The following is a 16962-nucleotide window of genomic DNA, read 5'->3' as shown; positions in this document are numbered from 1 at the left end:
TTTTCCATATTATTTCCATAAATTGACTGCATCAGTTTACATTCCCAGTAACAGTGTTTGAGGGTTCACTTTTCTCCACGTCTTCACTAACACTTATTGCTTGGGGAGACCCAGGTTCGATTCCTGGGTCGATCCCCTGGAGAAGGAAATGGCAATCCGCTCCAGTATTCTTCTGGAAAATCCCATGGATTTAGGAGCATGGTAGGCTGCAATCCATGGGGTCGCAAAGTGTTGGACAGGACTGAGTGATTTCACTTCACTTCACTTTTGATAGTAGTCATTCTGATGGGTGTGAGGTGTTACCTTGTTGCCGTTTTGATTTTCATTTCCCTGATAATTAGTGATGTTGATCATCTTTTCATATGCCTTTTCGTCATCTGTGTGTCTTCTTTGGAAAGATGTTGCTTCATATCCTGTGTTCATTTTTAAATTGGGTTGTTTTGTTTTTGCTGTTGAGTTTTCTGAGTTCTTTATATGCTTTGTATATTAACCCCTTATTAGATGTATGATTTCCAAATATCTTTTCCCATTTGGTAGATTTTCTTTTCATTTTACTGGTGGTTTCCTTTGCTGTGCAGAATCTTTCTAGTTTGATGTAGTTCCATTTATTAATTTTTGTTTTTATTTCTTTTGCCCGAAGAGACATACTCAGAAAGATATTGCTAAGGCTGATGTTAAGGTGCATATTACTTATGTTTTCTTCTGTTGAGTTTTATGGTTTCTGGTCTTACATTAAGTCTTTAATCTATTTAGTTGAGTTTTGTGTATGGTATAAGTTAGTGTTCTACTTTTTTTTTGCATAGGGCTGTCTGGTTTTCCCAACATTTATTTATTTATTTATGGCTGTGCTGGGTCTTCGTTGCTGCACCTGGGCTTTCTCTAGTTGCATCAGGCAGGGGCTACTGTTTGTTGTGGGGCATGGGCCCAACAGCAAGTGAGCTTGGGTTGTTGTTGTGCATGGGCTTAGTTAGTTGCTCTGTGGCATATGGAATCCTCCCAGACCAGGGATTGAACTCATGTCCTCTGCATTGGCAGGCAGATTCCAAACCACGACCACCAGGGAAGTCCTTTTATTTTTTTTTTTTCATTATTTAGAGAATACTTTATTAGTTTCTGTAATCATACCCATGTAGATAAGACCTTACATATTTAATACAGCACATTACCCCTGTACAAATGGAAAAAATTATGTTTAACGTTTCTAGACCAATATGGCTGTTAATTTCTGTACAATACCAACCCAGCACGGTACAACTGGGATACTTTTCCAAAGTTGACAGCACAGCTAAAGTTTCCAAAAATTCAAATTTTGTATATATATATATGTATAGATTTATTTATATAAAAAGACCAATAGCAGTATGTTATGCATCAGTAGCAGCAACAGCTTTTCCAAGTTCTGCAGTCATCTGAACAAAATTATAGAGACATCCAGCACACTCCATTAAAAAAAAAGTAAAAACACAAAACCTCAGATAACAGCAAAGTTCTGTTACTGTTGTGGTACCTGGCACCACCCAACATTTATTGAAGAGACTATCTTTTTTCCATTGTAGTTCTCTGCTCCTTTGCCATAAGTAATTGTCCATGTTGGTACAGATTTGTTTTGGGGCTCTCAGTTCTGTTCCATTAATCTGTGTGTTTGTTTTTTTGTCAATACCATGCTGTTTGGTTACTAAATCAGGGAATGTGATGTCTCCAGCTTTGTTCTTTTTCTCAGGCTTGCCTTGGCTTTTCACAGTCTTTTGTGGTCCTGTATAAATTTTAAGATTTTTGTTTTATTTCTGTGAAAAATGTCCTTGGGATTTTGATAAAGATTACATTGAATCTGTAGACTGCTTTAGATTATGCTGCTACTGCTGCTGCTAAGTCACTTCAGTCGTGTCCGACTCTGTGTGACCCCACAGACGGAAGCCCACCAGGCTCCCCTGTCCCTGGGATACTCCAGGCAAGAACACTGGAGTGGGTTGCCATTTCCTTCTCCAATGTGTGAAAGTGGAAAGTGAAAAGTGAAAGCGAAGTCGCTCAGTCGTGTCTGACCCTTAGCGACCCCATGGACTGCAGCCTACCAGGCTCTTCCATCCATGGGATTTTCTAGGCAAGAGTACTGGAGTGGCTTGCCATTGCCTTCTCCGGCTTTAGATTATATGAACCTTTTAATAATGTTAATTCCCTCAGTCTATGAGCATGGAATATATTTACATTTATTTGTGTCTACAGTTTTCATTCAGCAGTGTTTTATAGCCTTCAGTGTACAGGTTTCTCACCTTCTTGGTTAAATTTATTCCTAGGTATTTTATTCTTTTTGTTGTGATTGTAAATGGGATTGTTCTCTTAATGTCTCTTTCTGCTAGTTCATTTTTAGTGTATGGAAATGGAGTGTGTTTTTGTATATTAATTTTGTACTCTGCAACTTTACTGTATTAGTTCATTATTTCTGATACTTTTTTGACAGAATCATGTCATCTGCAACTAGTGATGGTTTTACTTCTTCCTTTCCAGTTTGGATGTCTTTTATTTCTTTTTCTTGCCTAATTGTTCTGGCTAGGACTTCCAGTACTATGTTGAATAAGAGTGGCAAAAGTGGGCATTTTGTCTGATTCCTCATCTTAGAGGTATAGCTTTCAGTTTTTTGCTGTTGAGTGTGATGTTAATTGTGGATTTGTTTTTTATAACCTCTGTTCTGTTGAAATACATTCCTTCTACACCTATTTTATTGAGATTTTATGTAAATGAGTTTTGAATCTTGTCAAATGCTTTTTCTGCATCTGTTGAAATGATCAAATGACATTTATCTTTCATTTATTAATATCGTGTATCGCATTAATTTGCAGATGTGAACCATTCTTTCTTCCCTGAAATAAATTCCACTTCATTATGGTTTTAATCAATATGGTTTGAATATGGTTTTAAATGTTGCTGCATTCAGTTTGCTGGAATATTGTTGAGGATTTTGTATCTGTGTCCTATCTACCTATCTATTGGCCTATAAATTCTTTTGCATATGTGTGTTGTCCTTGTCTGCTTTTGGGATCATGATACACACTAAACAACGGGAATAGTTTGTATGAGTCCGAGAGGGAGAAACCTGTTTGCTAACCTCTTAAAGTTTTGGTTTATTTGTTTCATTTGTTTGAAAAATCAGTTTGTCATGGAATCTCAAAAAAGCTTGCATTGATTGACAGTAAAAGTAAAAAAATCTTAGGTGAGGTTTGCTTTTAGTTTAGATGACTTCATGTTAGAGAAATTAGCTGGGCAACCTTCAGCTCTTCTGCAAAGAACTATTGAGTATCTTATTTTTGCTTAAAAAGTTAAGCCCTGATGTCATTTTCCCCCCCATTGTAACACTTTTTTTTGCTCATGATAGTGTCTCAACCATTTCTTTAAAAAGTATGCTTTATGGGAACTTTAGTATATGTTCAGTAGTTCTCAGTTGAACTCTTAGAAGTCAAATTATGAAGTTATTGATATACATTTGTATGAACTGAGAACACTGTTCTGGAGGAAATTTTTTAATATATATATATGTAAACAACATGACGATGAGCACATTGGTTTTTAAAATTTTTTTACAAGTCTTTACTAAAATGTGATTTGGCTATTATAAATTTTACAGTAAAATAGTTAACTAGCTGTTTCAAATTTTTTTCTGTTAGTACTTTCTATAGTACATACTCTTTTGATGTGTTTTTGAAGTATATGATACATTTTTGGAGAAAAATAAATTGAAATTACTACCTATTAAATCATTTTTCAAGTTAGGAAAAGATTACCATTATTTTAGCAGTGGGTTATTTTTGGTCAAGTTTTTGAAATTCTAGTGATACGCAAGAATAGTTTGAGAACCAATGGAATATGAGCTTATTCAGAGTTGTTCTTATGGAGATGGTTAGCTGTTTTATGAGTGTTTTTTGGCACTGAGCCAGTTGATGTCAGATGTGTCATCTTCAGAGTTAAAGGTTACTTGAAAAGCAAATTCCTGAAAGTAATGTTGGTTTAAACACTTACTAAATGCATCTCCATCTGTAACATTTAGATTGTAAAAAATTTATAATGAATTTTTTATAGATGAGTTGCATGGTATTGTCACAAATTTAAATGTGAGGTTGGGATTTATTCTGCTGCTTGGGGAAGTTTTAAATTTTGCAATTATCAGAATAGCATTTGATGAGTAACTGGCATCTGTGCTCTTAAGCCATATGGGTAATCACCAGTAGCCATCAAGGTACTCAAATTCAGAAAGCTAAGAGAAAATTAACAGAATTAAGGGTTGGTTCCTCAAAATTAAAGTATTACTACTATTACTCTTTTGGCTGTGCTGCCTGGCATGAGGGACCTTATTCCCTAACCAGGGATTGAATCCACACCCTCTTGCTTTGAAAGTGTGGAGTCTTAATCACTATACTACCAGGGAAGTCCCTGGTTCCTCAAAATTAAAAACTTGTGCATCAAAGGACACTATAAAGAGTGAAAAGAAAACCCATGGAATTGGTGAAAATGTTTTTCAATCATATATCTTACAAGGGAAATATATGCAGGATATATAAAGAACTTTTACAGCCAAACAGCAACTACCACCCAGTTGAAAATGGACAAAGAACAAGACATGGAAGCAGTCTAAGTGCCCATTGACAAGTGAATGGATAAATAAGATGTGGTATATGTATATACAATGGAATATTGCTTAGCTATTAAAAAGAATGAAGTAATGCCATTTTCAGCAACATGGATGGACCTGGAGATTGTCATATTCAGTGAAGTAAGTCAGACAGAGAAAGAGATAATATTGCTTATATGTAGAATCTAAAAAAAAAAAAAAGTACAAAAGAACTTTTTTACAAAACAGACTTAGAGAACATACTTACGGTTACTGGAGGGAAGGGTAGGGAGGAGGGAGTTTGGGATTGACGTGTATACTCTGCTATATTTAAAATGGATAACCCACAAGGACTGACTGTGTAGCACAGGGCACTTTGCTCAATATTCTGTAACATTCTAAATGGGAAAAGAATTTGAAAAAGAATAGATACATGTGTATGTATAACTGAATCACTTTGCTTTACACCTGAAACTATTGCAACATTGTTAACCAACTATCAGTTCAGTTCAGTCACTCAGTCGTGTCCGACTCTTTGCGACCCCATGAATCACAGCATGCCAGGCCTCCCTGTCCATCACCAACTCCCGGAGTACACTCAAACTCATGTCCACAGAGTCGGTGATGCCATCCAGCCATCTCATTCTCCGTCGTCCCCTTCTCCTCCCGCCCCCAACCTTTCCCAGCATCAGAGTCTTTTCCAGTGAGTCAACTCGTCGCATGAGGTGGCCAAAGTATTGCAGCTTCAGCTTTAACATCAGTCGCTCCAATGAACATCCAGGATTGATCTCCTCTAGAATGGACTGGTTAGATCTCCTTGCAGTATAAGGGACTCTCAAGAGTCTTCTCCAACACCACAGTTAAAAAGCATCGATTCTTCGGCGATCAGCCTTCTTCACAGTCCAACTCTCACATCCATACATGACCACGGGAAAAACCATTGCCTTGACTAGACGGACCTTGGTTGGCAAAGTAATGTCTCTGCTTTTTAATATACTATCAAGGTTGGTCATAACTTTCCTTCCAAGGAGCAAGGGTCTTTTAATTTCATGGCTGCAATCAGCATCTGCAGTGATTTTGAAGCCCCCAAAAATAAAGTCTGACACTGTTTCCACTGTTTTTCCATCTATTTCCCATGAAATGATGCGACCAGATGCCATGATCTTTGTTTTCTGAATGTTGAGCTTCAAGCCAACGTTTTCACTCTCCTCTTTCACTTTCATCAAGAGGCTTTTGAGTTCCTCTTCACTTTCTGCCATAAGGGTAGTGTCATCTGCATATCTGAGGTTATTGATATTTCTCCCAGCAATCTTGATTCCAGCTTGTGCTTCTTCCAGCCCAGCGTTCCTCATGATGTACTCTGCATATAAGTTAAGTAAGCAAGGTGACAATATACAACCTTGACGTACACCTTTTCCTATTTGGAACCAGTCTGTTGTTCCATGTCCAGTTCTAACTGTTGCTTCCTGACCTATACTCCAATATAAAAGAAAAAGTTTAAAGCAAGAAGCTAATTCAACCTCCAGTAATGGGGATTCCATTAAATCTATTAAAGAATATCTGTACAAGGTATCTTGTGGTCATTATACGCCATGTTTTAGACCAGTAGTTTTCATTTTATATATCAGATATGCGGACCCAATATATGAAATGTTTTAAAAATATTTGAAAGTGGTGGAAGCCCTAGAGGGCCTCATGTACTACTGTCTCTTAGGGTTCTTGAGGGGATTTTAATGGTACAGGATTTGTGATTTAAACTTTTTTTGAATGTAGTAATGAATTGGGAAAATATTCACAAGGCAGTAAGAAAATAATAGTTAACAAAACATGTATAGTGTATTCCAGTTTTGCTAAATATTTATGTTTAAATTTGCATATAGCTAAAAGAATGGGAGGTTATACCTCAAAATATAGACACTGGTTATTCTTTTATTTGGTGATTATGAATGATTTCAATTTTTTCTCCCATTTTCTACAATGAAATTAGAATAAGAATTAGTTTTGTAAATAGACTTTGGAAACTCCTGAATGTGTTATTTTGAAAAAGGCAATAAAAGCAAAAATGTATAGCCAAAACCTACTTGATGTTATTAAAAACACACAGACACACACGCAGCAAAAGAAGTTGATACCACAGTGACCACTGTGCCATGAGCATTGGACTGAATCTCTTGAGTGCCTGTTTGAGCATAGGTCCATTCCTCTACCTTTTGGACACTGGCCTTGGGTATTGATGCTATTTTCAGTTGGACTTTAGCATGTAGACTTCAGAGGCAGAGTGCCTGGGATTGAATACTGGCTCTGCTATTACTCATTGTTTGATCTTGGACAAGTTACTTAATAGGGCCTGAGTTTTCCCAACTATGAAATGACACGTTGTAGTGTGTTGTTAGGATTAAATGAGTTAAATTCAATAACATGCCTAGAGCAATGCCTGGCCCTTAGTAAGTGGTGAGTTATAGTTGGTGGGTTTATTATTATTCCTATCATTAGAGTTATTTTCCCTCTAAACTCTCTCTTCCTCTCCCTTCCCTAAAGTTAGCTGGGAATTCCAAACTTTACAAGTGAAGTCATACTTCTTATTCAGAGTAACTTTGCCAAACAGGTCAGTGGTCAGTATATTGTGTACTAATTCTTTCTAGTAAAATTTAGTAGCAACCACACTTTAAAGATTTTTATGTTTTTATGGTGTGATTTCTGCCCAGAAATGGTACACTGTGGTTATGATGGGGGACCCCAAGACCACCCCCAAGTTCACTGCTTCACTATCTTAGTGGACTTACAGGACTCAGCATATGAGTACTCATGATTCAGATTTATTACAGTGAAAGGGTACAGAGTAGAATCAGCAAAGGGAAGAGGTGGATGGAGTAAAAGTCCAGAAGAAGCCAGGTGTGAGCTTCTAAGAGTCTCTGGAGTCATAGGGGATATGCTTAATTTCTCAGAAATGAGTTATGACGACACATGTGAAATGTCTATCAAGGAAGCTCATTAGAGATTCAGTGCTTAGGGTTTGTACTGAGTGAGGGCTGTTCAGGTAGGTACCCTTCACCCAGTATGTACCAAATTCTCAGACTCCTGGAAAGGAAGCAACATAAACCACATTGTTTGGAGCATTTAGACACAATGAGCTGTTCTTATCAGGCACTGATAGCAATCCTCCTGAAATCTTAAGTTCTCAGATGCCAACAATTGGCAACTTTGCAAGCAGATCTTTCTAAGGATAGCAGTCTCAGACCTGCTGTGTTTAACTTTTTTCTCAACAGAGATATATTATAAAAATGTATTTTAGGGGGAGCACGGGAAGATGGCGGAGGAATAGGACGGGGCGACCACTTTCTCCCCCACAAAATCAGCAAAAGAACATTTGAACGCTGAGTAAATCCCACAAAACAACTTCTGAATACCGGCAGAGGACATCAGGCACTCAGAAAAGCAGCCCATAGTCGTCAAAAGGAGGTAGGAAATAGTATAAAAGATAAAAAGAGAGACAAAAGAGGGAGGGACGGCGCTCTGTCCTGGGAAGGGAGGCTTAAAAAAAAAAAAAGAAGTTTCCAAACACCTGGAAACACTGGCAAATGGAACCTCAGAGGGCCACATAACTGGGAGACAAAAGACATAAATAATTAAAACTCACAGACTAGGTGCCCAGAGGAAACTCTCAGCGGAGAAGCGGCACAGACGCCCATGCCCCCCACTAGCAGGTGGGGGCTGGGCAGGGAGGCACTGGCGGCGGCGCTTAGAGGCTTAGAGGGAGAAGGGGAGGCGGCACTTAGAGGAAGAACCCGGCTTGAACGCCGGAGGGCAAACTGAGGGCACGAACTTAAAATAGCAAAGCAGACGCTGCAGCTAAAACGCGAAAACGCTAGGAAAAGGCTGCAAAAAGCCCAGGACTCCGCCAGCCCCTCCCACAGAACAGGGCGCTGAGTGGAGTGAGCCGGTAACGGGCGGCCCAGCCCCCAGCCCCCGCCGGCGCCTGCGGGGAGTGCAGCCAACGCCAGGGCGGGGGCAGCCGCGGCCCTAGAGAGGCTTCCCGTGCCAAGCTGCAGGCAGGCTCCCTTGCTGGCCAGGACTTCTTGGGTTCGGGCCAGTCGATGTCCGCCTGAGAAAGTGAGCCAGTTGTACTCCCAGAAAACCGAGTGGCAGGGACCGGGAAGGGGATATAAGTCGCAGTGATCGCGCTCACCAAACGCCTGGTCACCTGAGCTGCTTGGACCGGGGAAGGCACAAAACGCAGGCCCAGCCAAGTCTGCGCCTTTGTGGAGTACCTGAGGATCTGAACCTGAGCTGCTCAGACCTGGGAAGTGCATGCAGCCCAGAGCCACCCGCGGACATCTCCCAGCAGAGCAACCTAGAGCCTAAGCAGCATAAACAGGGAAAGCACACACGCCTAGAGCAGGAGCATTCCCAGTGTAGCCGAGACACTGCGAGCACTCCCCACAGACGCCAGGGATATTTGTTAGCTGTGTTCCTCCCTCCCCACAGCAGGACTGAACAGGTGAGCCGGGAAAAAAAAAAGTGTCCACCACCGCATCCTGGTGTCAGGATGGGAATTAGACACTGAGGAGACCAGAAAACAGAAGAACTTTTTCAACAGAAGGAACTGCCTTGGAAGTAACAGAGGGAGAAGCCTTGAGCCTACTGCAAGAATAAGACTGAAAACCAGAGGCAGAGGCTTAAGTCCAAATCCTGAGAACACCAGAGATCTCCTGTTCCAGAGAACATTAATTGATAGGTACTCATCAAAAGCCTCCATACATACAATGAAACCAGGCACCACCCAAGGGTCAACAAGTTTCAGTGAAAGACATACTACGCAAACTATCCAGCAACACAGGAGAATAGCACTGAGCTTCAATATACAGGCTGCCCAAAGCCACTCCAAACCCACTGACATCTCTTAACTCATTACTGGACACTTGATTGCACTCCAGAGAGAAGAAATCCAGCTCCACCCACCAGAACATCGACACAAGCTTCCCTAACCAGGGAACCTTGACAAGTCACCCATCCAACCCCACACACAACGAGGTAACTACATAATAAAGAGAACTCCACAAACTGCCAGAAGACGGAAAGGCCACCCCGAACACAGCAATATAAGCAAGATGAAGAGGCAGAGAAATACCCAGCAAGTAAAGGAACAGGATAAATGCCCACCAACACAAACAAAAGAGGAAGATATTGGGAACCTACCCGATAAAGAATTTCGAATTTTAATTGTGAAAATGATTCAAAATCTGGAAAGCAAAATGCAGTTACAGATAAATAAACTGGAGAAAAGGATTGAGAAGATGCAAGAAATGTTTAATAAGGAATTACAGGAAATAAAAAAGAGTCAATATACAATGAATAATGCAATAGATGAGATCAGAAACACTCTGGAGGGAACAAACAGTAGAATAACGGAGGCAGAAGACAGGATAAGTGAGCTAGAAGATAGAATTGTAGAAATAAATGAAACAGCTGGAAAAAGAAAAAAGAAAAGAAATGAGGACAATATTAGAGACATATGGGACAATATTAAATGCCCCAACATTCGAATCATAGGAGTCCCAGAAGAAGAAGACAAAAAGAAAGACCATGAGAGAATACTTGAGGAGATAATAGTTGAAAATTTCCCTAAAATGGGGAAGGAAATAATCACCCAAGTCCAAGAAACACACAGAGTCCCTAACAGGATAAACCCAAGGCGAAATACTCCAAGGCACATATTAATCAAATTAACAAAGATCAAACACAAAGAACAAATATTAAAAGCAGCAAGGGAAAAACAACAAATAACACACAAGGGGATCCCCATAAGGATAACAACTGATCTTTCAGCAGAAACTCTTCAGGCCAGGAGGGAATGGCAAGACATACTTAAAGTGATGAAAGAAAGTAACCTACAGCCCAGATTACTATACTCAGCAAGGATCTCATTCAAATATGAAGGAGAAATCAAAAGCTTTACAGACAAGCAAAAGCTGAGAGAATTCAGCTCTCCAACAAATACTAAAGGATCTTCTCTAGACAGGAAACACAGAAAGGGTATATAAACTGGAACCCAAAACAATAAAGAAAATGGCAACGGGATCATACTTCTCAATAATCACCTTAAACGTAAATGGGTTGAATGCCCCAACCAAAAGACAAAGGCTGGATGAATGGATACAAAAACAAGACCCCCATATATGTTGTCTACAAGAGACCCACCTCAAAACGAGGGACACATATAGACTGAAAGTGAAGGGCTGGAAAAAGATATTCCATGCAAATAGAGACCAAAAGAAAGCAGGAGTAGCAGTACTCATATCAGATAAAATAGATTTTAAAACAAAGGCTGTGAAAAGAGACAAAGAAGGAAACTACATAATGATCAAAGGATCAATCCAAGAAGAAGATATAACAATTATAAATATTTATGCACCCAACATAGGAGCACTGCAATATGTAAGACAATTACTAACAAGTATGAAAGGGGAAATTAACAATAACACAATAATAGTGGGAGACTTTAATACCCCACACTTACATCTATGGATAGATCAACTAAACAGAAAATTAACAAGGAAACACAAACTTTAAATGATACAATAGACCAGTTAGACTTAATAGATCTCTATAGGACATTTCACCCCAAAACAATGAATTTCACCTTTTTCTCAAGTGCACACGGAACCTTTTCCAGGATAGATCACATCCTGGGCCATAAATCTAGCTTTGGTAAATTCAAAAAAATTGAAATCATTCCAAGCATCTTTTCTGACCACAATGCAGTAAGATTAGATCTCAACTACAGGAGAAAAACAATTAAAAGTGCCAGCATATGGAGGCTGAACAACACGCTGCTGAATAATGAACAAATCCTAAAAGAAATCAAAAGAGACATCAAAATATGCATAGAAATGAGTGAAAATGAAAACACAACAACCCAAACAAAACCTTTGGGACACTGTAAAAGCAGTGCTAAGGGGGAATTTCATAGCAATACAGGCACACCTCAAGAAACAAGAAAAAAGTCAACTAAATAACCTAACTCTACATCTAAAGAAACTAGAAAAGGAAGAAATGAAGAACCCCAGGGTTAGCAGAAGGAAAGAAATCATAAAAATTAGGGCAGAGATAAATGCAAAAGAAACAAAAGAGACCATAGCAAAAATCAACAAAGCCAAAAGCTGGTTCTTTGAGAAGGTAAATAAAATTGACAAACCACTAGCCAGACTCATCAAGAAACAAAGGGAGAAGAACCAAATCAATAAAATTAGAAATGAAAATGGAGAGATCACAACCGACAACACAGAAATACAAAGGATTATTAGAGAATACTATCAGCAATTATATGGCAATAAAATGAATAACTTGGAAGAAATGGACAAATTCCTAGAAAAGTACACCTTGCCAAAACTGAACCAGGAAGAAATAGAAAATCTGAACAGACTCATCACAAGCGCGGAACTAGAGGAAGTAATAAGAAATCTTCCAGCAAACAAAAGCCCAGGTCCAGACGGCTTCACAGCTGAAATCTACCAAAAATTTAGAGAAGAGCTAACACCTATTCTACTCAAACTCTTCCAGAAAATTGCTGAGGAAGCGAAACTTCCAAACTCATTGTATGAGGCCACCATCACACTAATCCCAAAACCTGGTCAAGATCCCACAAAAAAAGAAAACTGCAGGCCAATATAACTGATGAACATAGATGCAAAAATCCTTAACAAAATCCTAGCAATCAGAATCCAACAACACATTAAGAAGATCATACATCATGACCAAGTGGGCTTTATCCCAGGAATGCAAGGATTCTTCAATATCCACAAATCAATCAACGTAATACACCACATTAACAAACTGAAAAATAAAAATCATATGATTATCTCAATAGATGCAGAGAAAGCCTTTGACAAAATACAACATCCATTTATGATAAAAAACTCTCCAGAAAGTGGGAATAGAAGGGACATATCTCAACATAATAAAAGCTATATATGACAAACCTACAGCAAACATTATCCTCAACGGTGAAAAACTGAAAGCATTTCCCCTAAAGTCAAGAACAAGACAAGGGTGCCCACTCTCACCACTACTATTCAACATAGTTCTGGAAGTTTTGGCTACAGCAATCAGAGCAGAAAAAGACATAAAAGGAATCCAAATTGGAAAAGAAGAAGTAAAACTTTCACTATTCGCTGATGACATGATCCTCTACACAGAAAACCCTAAAGACTCTACCAGAAAACTACTAGAGCTAATCAATGAATACAGTAAAGTTGCAGGATATAAAATCAACACACAGAAATCCCTTGCATTCCTATACACTAATAATGAGAAAATAGAGAAATTAAGGAAACTATTCCATTCACTGTTGCAACGAAAAGAATTAAATACTTAGGAATATATCTACCTGATCGCCGAAGAATCGATGCTTTTGAACTGTGGTGTTTGAGAAGACTCTTGAGAGTCCTTTATACTGCAAGGAGATCCAACCAGTCCATTCTAAAGGAGATCGATCCTGGATGTTCATTGGAGGGACTGATGCTAAAGCTGAAACTGCAATACTTTGGCCACCTCATGCGACGAGTTGACTCACTGGAAAAGACTCTGATGCTGGGAAAGGTTGGGGGCGGGAGGAGAAGGGGACGACGGAGAATGAGATGGCTGGATGGCAGCACCGACTCTGTGGACATGAGTTTGAGTGTACTCCGGGAGTTGGTGATGGACAGGGAGGCCTGGCGTGCTGTGATTCATGGGGTTGTGGAGAGTTGGACACGACTGAGCGACTGAACTGAACTGAACTGAAGGAAACAAAAGACTTGTACATAGAAAACTATAAAACACTAGTGAAAGTAATCAAAGAGGACACTAATAGATGGAGAAATATACCGTGTTCGTGGATTGGAAGAATAAATATTGTGAAAATGAGTATACTATCCAAAGTAATTTATACATTCAATGCAATCCCTATCAAGCTACCAATGATATTTTTCACAGAACTAGAACAAATAATCTCACAATTTGTATGGAAATACAAAAAACCTCGAATAGCCAAAGCAATCTTGAAGAAGAAGAATGGGACTGGAGGAATTAACCTGCCGGACTTCAGGCTCTACTACAAAGCCACAGTCATCAAGACAGTATGGTACTGGCATAAAGACAGAAATATAGATCAATGGAACAAAATAGAAATCCCAGAGATAAATCCACGCACCTATGGACACCTTATCTTTGACAAAGGAGGCAAGAATATAAAATGGAGAAAAGACAGTATCTTTAACAAGTGGTGCTGTGAAAGCTGATCAGCCACTTGTAAAAGAATGAAACTAGAACAATTCCTAACACCATACACCAAAATAAACTCAAAATGGATTAGAGAGCTAAATGTAAGACCAGATTCTATAAAACTCCTAGAGGAGAACGTAGGCAAAACACTCTCCGACATAAATCACAGCAGGATCCTCCAAGACCCACCTCCCAGAATATTGGAAATAAAAGCAAAAATAAGCAAATGGGACCTAATTAAAATCAAAAGCTTCTGCACAGCAAAGGAAACTATAAGCAAGGTGAAAATACAGCCTTCAGAATGGGAGAAAATAATAGCAAATGAAGCAACTGATAAAGGATTAATCGCCAAAATATACAAGCAGCTCCTGCAGCTCAATTCTAGAAAAATAAGTGACCCAATCAAAAAATGGGCCAAAGAACTAAACAGACATTTCTCCAAAGAAGACATAAAGATGGCTAACAAACACATGAAAAAATGCTCAACATCCCTCATAATCAGAGAAATGCGAATCAAAACCACAATGAGATACCATTTCACACCAGTCAGAATGGCTGCTATCCAAAAGTCTACATGCAATAAATGCTGGAGAGGGTGTGGAGAGAAGGGAACCCTCTTACACTGTTGGTGGGAATGCAAACTAGTACAGCCACTATGGAGAACAGTGTGGAGATTCCTCAAAAAACTGGAAATAGAACTGCCATACGATCCAGCAATCGCACTCCTGGGCATACACACCGAGGAAACCAGAATTGAAAGAGACACATGTACTCCAATGTTCATTGCAGCACTGTTTATAATAGCCAGGACATGGAAGCAACCTAGATGTCCATCTGCAGATGAATGGATAAGAAAGCTTTGGTACATATACACAATGGAGTATTTTTCAGCCATTAAAAAGAATGCATTTGAATCAGTTTTAATGAGGTGGATGAAATTGGAGCCTATGATACAGAGTGAAGTAAGCCAGAAAGCAAAACATCGATACAGTATACTAACGCATATATATGGAATTTAGAAAGATGGTAACCTTAACCCTCTATACAAGACTGCAAGAGACATAGGTATATAGAACAGTCTTTGGGACTCTGTGGGAGAGGGTGAAGGTGGGATGATTGGGGAGAACGGCACTGTAGCATGTTTATTATCATATGTGAAATGAATCACCAGTCCAGGTTCGACACATGATACAGGATGCTTGGGGCTGGTGCACGAGGATGACCTGGAGGGAGGATATGGAGAAGAGGGAGGTCGGAGGGGGGTTCAGGAAGGGGAGCACATGTGCACCCTGGGCGGATTTGTGTCAATGTATGGAAAATCAACCAATATATTAATGTGGGGTAATTTGCCTCCAATAAAATAAATTTAAAAAAAATAAAAATAAAAATATCTTACCAAAAAAAAAAAATAAATAAAAATAAATTACTAATCTGATGACTGAGGGAAAAAAATGTATTTTACCTAAGACATTCATATCAGTAAATCTATAAATCTTGAAAACAGCTTTATTGAATTATATAATACACCATAAAATTTACCCATTTAAAGTGAAAAGTGCAGTTAGTAAATTTATAGAGTTGTGCAATCATCGGCACAGTCTTAATTTTAGAACATTTTCATTGTCCTGAAAAGAAATTCCATTTCCATGAGCAGTTGTTTCCATTCCTATCTGTCCCCCTGTCTCCCTCTTAGCCCCATCCCCAGGCAACCACTAATTTATTTTTTGTCTTTGTTGAACAAATCTATACTTTTAACGTATTTTTACCTTTATTTCATTTCTGCTATTAATGGCTTTTGCAAGACAGTAGTTCAAAAATTATTCAAGAATATTTCTCTTTCAGTGTGTTTGAAAGAGTCAGAGTTTGAGTCTATCTGGTAGTCTCTAAGTCTAAAGCCTTACAAGCCACAGTCATCATCAGAATTGTTATTATATGAATTCATGATATTTAAAGAAATAATTCATTATATAGGCTCTTGTCTTTGCAAACTTCATTCTCACCAGTTAAAAAGTATATTATACAGTTGGTTGAGGCTTCCCAATGAGAATTTTGATACTTTACCATTTAGTTCTTTCATGGCATCTTTTTGCTGTAAGATAGATAAAGATTCATGTAGAAAATTGGATGATGTTGGGAGAGGTAACTACACTAGTGCCATTGGGAGAGAGAGAGGCAAAAGGTGTGTATGTATTGTTAGCAGGGAAACGGCAAAAAGTATTACTTTATAGTAAAAGGCTATTTTTTTTTTTAATTCTCTAATGTGGGTATAATATTCAAAGATAAATAAAACGTACATTTAAAAATTACCGTAATTCTTTAAGATTGTGAAAAATGTTAAGTCAAAGGTGCTTGTGCATTTTTAAATCATTATTTTGATTGAAATCTAGTTTCTCCCACAATTGAGTTAGTAGACAAGCTGTACTATACCCATTCTGGTATTCTTGCCTGAGAATTCCCATGGACAGAGGAGCCTGGCGGGCTAGGGTCAGAGTCAGACACGACTGAGCAACTAACACACACTAGAAACCAAGAACTGCGGGAGGATCTTTATTATGTAGCTAAAACAGAACTTAGTCACCATGAGTTAGGTAGGTATTGACTAACACTGGGTGTTTACTTAAATGTCCAAATCTGTATAAACAGTTACGCTTTTGAAATACTCGTTTCATTTTCATGTTAATCCATTTTATAATTTAAAAGATATTATTGGACATCAGGAATGAATCTATCATATAACTTATTTTCAGAGACAAAGCCCCAGAACTTACTGTTACCCTCTGCTTGTCTTCCAGGTGATTTTACAGCGAGATGCTGCTCTCCATAGGGATGCTCATGCTGTCGGCCACACAAGTCTATACCATCTTGACTGTCCAGCTCTTTGCATTCTTAAACCTCCTGCCTGTTGAAGCAGACATTTTAGCAGTAAGTAAATTTAAACAGTAAAATTTATTCATGTCTAAAAACATCCCTTAAAGTTTTTTTTTTAAGTTCTAAATGATAGAGTGAGTAATGAAATAATGAAATCTTACCAAGTGTTTACCTACAAACATATAAGTTCATACACATATTTGTTACTTGAGAGTGTAAGTGCTCGTTTTTTAGTG

At 38.6% G+C, this 16962-nt stretch overlaps 1 protein-coding gene across 4 annotated transcripts in view; it reads left to right on the top strand.

Annotated features, from left to right (window-relative positions):
* Nucleotides 1-16962, top strand: part of RNF13 (ring finger protein 13) — a 140190-nt gene that overhangs the window by 18431 nt on the left and 104797 nt on the right. For 3 of the 4 annotated variants that reach the window (XM_088839896.1, XM_055411885.2, XM_055411877.2), the window contains exon 2: nucleotides 16651-16780. In XM_088839896.1, coding sequence (XP_088696022.1) covers nucleotides 16667-16780 — 114 coding nt within the window. In that variant the 5' untranslated portion in view covers nucleotides 16651-16666. Of the gene's footprint in view, nucleotides 1-7889; nucleotides 8057-16650; nucleotides 16781-16962 lie in introns of all 4 variants that reach the window. The other variant, XM_088839893.1, reaches the window with a different exon arrangement.

The sequence above is a fragment of the Moschus berezovskii genome, chromosome 1 (assembly GCF_049115385.1).
Source record: "Moschus berezovskii isolate FMDL1 chromosome 1, NW_MosBer_1.0, whole genome shotgun sequence".
NCBI lineage: Eukaryota > Metazoa > Chordata > Mammalia > Artiodactyla > Moschidae > Moschus > Moschus berezovskii.
Note: the sequence above shows the minus strand (reverse complement) of the source record. Positions and strands in the feature narration are given on the sequence as shown.